Raw genomic sequence first — 6,107 nt, 5'->3', positions numbered from 1 at the left:
CTCAGCGTACGGTTGTTTCCGTGCGCAGGTTGTAGAAGTCAAGTACCGAACCAAAGATCCAAAGCCGGACAGACTTGAAAAACTTTTGGTGATGTATAATTTTCCTTGGTAATGTGGCATGTACATAGGACATGTATAAAGGTTACTATGTTTTTAATATAAATGGTTGAAAATGTTAGTATTATAAGTTTATGAATTATAATGAAAGAAGTTTATCTATATTTATTTAATTTAGTATATTGCTAAATTTAAATTGATATTATGTTGATTAAGTTGATTAGAAAGTATTTGGAATAGAAATTGAGAATGTGAAATGAATTGGTTGAATTGGTTGAATTGGTTGTGATTTGAAAATGAAATGGTTTTAATTGCGGGGTTTTATGTAAAACAAGCGAAATGTCATTAAATTTTTAAAAAAAGAATGAAGTCAATTACTAAAATATTATATGATTTTATGATTTTATCTTAATGTGTTTAATATTTAATTAAGAATTATCGTAAATTACTTGATATGTCCGGTAATGCCTCGTAACTCTATTCCGGCGACGGTTTGGGGTTAGGGGGTGTTACACGGGCTCTCAAGGTGGATCCACATCGGAGTCATCTTCTAACCCACAATCATCTACAGCGTACGACGTCCCCTCACCGGTTGATGTCGTAGGTAGCACGTCATCCCTTCTTCTTGGCATTTGATAACGTCCCCAATTGGATGTAGATTGTCATCCACTAGAACTTGATGCAGTTCCCCAGTACGTATTTCCAGCGTCAAACGTCGAGCCACTGACGTACATGTCCCATCCACTGACAGAGTGCCTTGCGGGGGATGTGCATTCGACACCGCTACCGAACATGGGCTGTTCCGTATTTTGTAACCCGTTAACCGAGTGTCGGCTAGGGGTCGTGTATACATCTCGAACACCGGACGGAAGTACATCAGTTGGCGACGTAAATGTACATATAACTCAATATAAGTTGCTCCGCTAGCAAGATGAGTCTGCAACATTGCCTCCAAGCTACGAGCACCTTTTATGTTGAACGAGTCATATGTCACCGGATCAACACAAGAACAAAATCAATATGTGATTGACAGAACTTTCATTGGCGTCGTTCCGAAGATTTTACGCCTAATTCTTTTACGAAGTTCTATCAAATCTATGTTCTGGTTAAATGACAGTCGCACCGTATTCTCCGACAAAAAAACAACACCATTCTCGGTGTGGCAAACCTCACCATCGTAGTAAATAACAGCACTAATACGTTCACTCATTTTGAAACTCTTACTTTCTTAGCCTCTCTAAAATGTTTCTGCTATGACTTTATGCATTCTAAGAACATTTTCTGCCTAATTTATAGCCTCAGTCCAAACTTGCTACTTTAGCAAAATCGCGTCCACGAGGGCGCGATTTTATACTATTTGCTCAGAAACGTCAAAAAAAATTATTTCTTACATGACCAACTATAGCGAAATCGCGTCCACGAAGGTATGATTTCACAATTTCTTCTCAATTAGCATCCTCGAGGGCGCAATTTTATACTATTTGACCAGAAACGTCAACTCGAAATACTTTATTTTGGGACCCCTAAACCCTAAAAAGCCTGCACCCTAAACCCTAAAAGCTAGAAAAATGGAAACGTGAAATCAACGTCAAAATCACGTCCTCGAGAACGCGCTACGTGGCAGGAGATCGCGTCCACGTCAGCGCGACCTGCTGACGTGGAAGGAAATCGCGTCTTTGAGGGCTCGATTTCCTTCCACGCCGCCAGTCGCGTTGACGTGACGCGATGATCCCGACATCGCACTCGACATCGCTACCGACGTGGATGTGATTTCCCGGAAAATATACCATTTCGATAAATAATAAAAAAAATCGGCCCATTTCGGTAAATTTTGAAAAAAAACGGCTTTTTTAGGTAAAATAGCCTTTATTTTGATATGATATCATTATTTAAAATCCCCAACTAAAAATGTCATAATCCCGCCATTTTATCAACTGTAAAAAGCCATGCCTTTCTCGCTCAAACTCACGCCCAACTTCGTCCCCCACATCCCTGACCCTCATCGTGTAAATTTTCTTTTCTTCGTTTCTTTTATTTTCTTTCCACTATTTTTTGTTCTATTTATTTTATTAGTCTCTAATTATACCAATATAATTTCCATTTTTTTCTCTAGGGTTTCAATCTGATTTCATTTTTAAGCATTTCTGGAATTCGCAATTCCACGAGCCTCGTCTCTCTGAATTCCAAGAAGCTCTCTTGCTCAATCAACGGCGACAACAACATTGTAAGCGCCATTTGGTTATTTATTTATGTTTATTTTTTCATAATTATAATGACCTATTTGTTGAATTGGAAATTTCTTTTACTGCTCGATTTGTTATCTGTTTAAATTTCAAATTTAATTCATGATATTTGGCTTCTGTTAATTTTTTAATTTGTATTCTTTCTATTGCCGGCGGTTACTAGGTTTATGGCCCAACTGATGACGGCAATTATTCAACGAACAATGAGGGTATGGAATTTGTAAATAGACACTTTATAATAAAGGGATTTTTGTTTATTTATATACTTTTGTTTTTTATTTTGTTTAACTTCTTTATTTTTGTTCGATGTGAAGGTTCGACGGCTGGAAAGAGTGAGGCTAGTCAAGGACAATCGTTTTTTTCATCTAAAGAGTATTTACTACGTGCTTTTTATTTAATTATTTATTTGTGTTTGCTCCCATTTATACTAATTTCGATTGACATACAATGTTTATTGCATTTATGTTACCCAAATTATTCCTTTTCCTAAAATTTGGATATGAGCATGAGAACAAGATCCTCTGAATATATGAAAAAAACTTCTAAAAAAAACGATTATTTCTGCATCAAATACATATTGCAACTCACCTTGAGTTCCAGTAACGTAGATTATTATAATCACTAATTTTGAAAGGTCTCCAACTAGTTGATACATGCTTTTGAGCAGCATGTTTTTCCATTCACCCGAAATCTCTGTTGTTGTGATTTGCATAGCCATACTTTGTTGTTCTAGATTTGAGTATATTGATAAAGAATGCCTGTATTAATTTCTTAATTTTGCTTTGGCTGGAGTGCTGTTGTTGTATAGCAGCGAACTGTGCTTTTAAACTATAAATCCTTCTATGCTAGATTTCTATTCATTCTGTATTCTTTTTTCTCTTTCTCTCTTTAAATGATATGTCACTCTAAATGCAATTATTTTTTAACCATATGACACAGATTTACACCAGAAATGATAACCATGCTAAATAACTTATTTTCTCTGGGGAGGAGCTGTTTTAATCTTAACAGCAGCAATAAACAATGCCATGCTTTCACATCTTGACTTCTTTTGTTTTGTGTACTTATGAACCTTATTCTAATAAAATGAAGAGGGTGGGGGATATGTGGGGCTAATTTTTTTGTTGGTTCTTGTTCTTCGGTTCTCAGTGTGCTGAAGAAGTTGAGACAATATGGAATTTCTGGGGTGTTGTCTTATGGACTACTGAATACAGTTTACTACCTCATTACCTTTCTCTTGGTGTGGTAAGTAAACTATTGCTTCATTGTTAGTTCATGATTTCCTTGCTTGATTTCATTTGGCATATATATTGCATTATTATAATATTAGTTTTTAGCATTCATAATTTTGATCACCAGTCAGTTGACATATGTAAAATATTATTTGGATTTGATTTATATCATTCCTTTCCTACTCACTGAGGACACAGTGTCTTAATAATCTAATCTGCCATGTTTGGTTTTGTTGTGAGGCAGACTGATTTCATGTTGCATATACATTTAAAGGAACTATTTAACAAGAGCCACACTAAACCAAAGTTACTTTTTTGTACATCTACATTTTGGCTAAAATGATATTTTAAAAAAGGCATTAATGTCTCTGGTTCCCATTTCCCATACATCATTGTTGTCATTAGTTTTTTTTTTTTTTTTTGAGTAATGATGGAAAAAGTTTCCTGTTTCTTATCTAGTCATCCTGCTTAGGTGCTCTACATGCATTTATTATGTAGTTACGTAACAAGAAGTGGTTTTGCTTCCATTTAAGGTTTTATGTTGCCCCAGTACCTGGTAGAATGGGTTATATGGCAGCTGCTCAGAGGTAATATCTCATCCTTTTCATTGTTTATGAGAATGCAGATGATATGAGCATTCTCCTGCCTTGCAGATTTCTCAAGGTTATGGCCATGGTTTGGGCAGGAAGCCAAGTGACTAAGCTTGTTAGAGCTGGCGGGTGAGTTGATAGAATTTAAATGTCTCTCCTTAAACATTAGTTAGTTCAGAATCTTTGAAAGAATTGATAATTCCTGATTAGTCCTCAATTGCAAGTAATTTGGTTTTAATTAAATCCATTTATTTTATTTGTTCAACTTCTACACTGTTAAGTGCAGGTCTTTTGTGCTCTTATTGCAGCGAATTATATGTCATGTATTTTGGATCAGTTAAAGAAAATTCTAGACCATTGTCTTAACATACACAGAACATAAAAGCACATGGAACTTTTCAAAATATTTTTTCATTTTACATCTTTTTGGTGATGGGGGTGGGGGGAGGGATGAACCTCTCTTATAGAAATGGGTCATTTCTATACACAGTGGTTGGGACATTCTTAGTGCTGTGGATTATATTTTAATAACCTACGATAATCTAGTTTATGCCAAGTTGCGCCTTTGTCATATCTTATGTTAATCAAACTCGAATGTGAGTGTTGAATACGAGTATGTGTCCAACACTAGTATTTCAACTAAAATTAAGAATTGGAGCAACATGGTTGTATCTATTCGATGCTTCTTGTTGAGTGATCATAATTTCATAACGGGTTCGAAAACTGTTCTATCCATCTCTGATAACTGTAAATATGAGATCACTATAGCGGATTTTCATTTAAAATCCTAGATTGCCATCAATCAAATAAATTTATTTCTTTTCTCCAAACTTTTTAAAGTAAATTGTTCTCCATCTAAAACCATTTAATGCTATGTTGGTGCTTTTATTGCAGGGCCCTTGCTCTTGCCCCATTTGTAGACAGAGGATTGTCGTGGTTCACTCTCAAATTTAAGTTTGAATCTCAGGAAAAGGTATCTGACTTTATCTCGTTAGGTTAGCAAGCATATGAATTAATATTTTAAAAAACAGATCAGAGCTCCAACGGTTTGATGTTCTTAAATTGTTTAATGTTTAAATACTTTAAACACTTATTTTGTAAATTAAATTATAAAGTTAGTTATTAATTAACAGAAAAATGAATTTGGCTTAACGTTAGTATCCTTAGTATAAAACTAAGAAATTAAAACCATACGTATCAATTACAAATACTAGGGTTTAAAGTTTAAACCCTATAAGTGTTATCTCCCCTTCACCCATTTGTATTATGTACCAAACAAAATGTAGAAAACTGGTGTTTTACCGGTACTGTATACAGTTTGAGCTGGTTCATCGTTTATCCGGTTTTTATAGCTAGTAGACAGGACTGGCCACTAGTTCCTGATTTTATTCAGTTCAACCAGCTGGCCTGATCCAGTTTTTTATTCCTTGATCTGATTCCATTCAAAATGTCTCCAGGCTGCCATTGTGATTGTAGGATTTTGTTTTGGGCTGGCTTTGACGCTGTTTTTGGTTGTGACAGTGCTTTGGGCATAGGCTATTTTTTTGGTTCTCACCGGTTTTCAATTTTGGGCTGTCTTACATCCTATGAAATTTTTTTAGCTTTATGATTTTGGTTTCATATACTCTTTTATTTCTTTGTAGATTATAGAACGTTCATGTAAAAATAACAGTAGATTGGATGTTTTTAATTTTTATAATATCTATGCTAATATACTTGTTTTAAAATTTTAAGATCAGAAGTTTTAAAATTTTAAGATCGAACTTATAACGTGATTGTTTAAAAATAATTGTTTTAAATTTTAAATTTTGAATTACCCACATTGAATCTTAACAGTATTATTGTCTAAATCAGCTTAAATATTCAAATTTAGGATTTCTGTTGTTTGATAAATTTTTGAAAATATTTTATAAAAATTATTTTAAATGAAACAAACATACATTTAAGAATTTATAGTTTTTTATTGTTTAACTGAATTTATTTTA

At 34.2% G+C, this 6,107-nt stretch overlaps 1 protein-coding gene across 1 annotated transcript; it reads left to right on the top strand.

Moving 5' to 3' along the window:
* The first annotated feature begins 1,953 nt into the window (after positions 1 to 1,953).
* On the top strand, positions 1,954 to 5,849 carry LOC105778436 (hypothetical protein). The gene is made up of 9 exons (XM_012602151.2): positions 1,954 to 2,063; positions 2,171 to 2,281; positions 2,464 to 2,509; positions 2,615 to 2,672; positions 3,450 to 3,545; positions 4,066 to 4,119; positions 4,186 to 4,251; positions 5,017 to 5,095; positions 5,580 to 5,849. The coding sequence occupies exons 1-9, from the start codon at positions 2,004 to 2,006 to the stop codon at positions 5,655 to 5,657; spliced, it is 648 nt and encodes a 215-aa protein (XP_012457605.1). The 5' UTR covers positions 1,954 to 2,003; the 3' UTR covers positions 5,658 to 5,849.
* Positions 5,850 to 6,107: the final 258 nt, after the last annotated feature.

Source organism: Gossypium raimondii, chromosome 10, assembly GCF_025698545.1.
Source record: "Gossypium raimondii isolate GPD5lz chromosome 10, ASM2569854v1, whole genome shotgun sequence".
In the NCBI taxonomy this organism is placed as follows: domain Eukaryota; kingdom Viridiplantae; phylum Streptophyta; class Magnoliopsida; order Malvales; family Malvaceae; genus Gossypium; species Gossypium raimondii.
The sequence above is the reverse complement of the archived record's forward strand: the minus strand, read 5'-3'. Positions and strand labels throughout refer to the sequence as shown.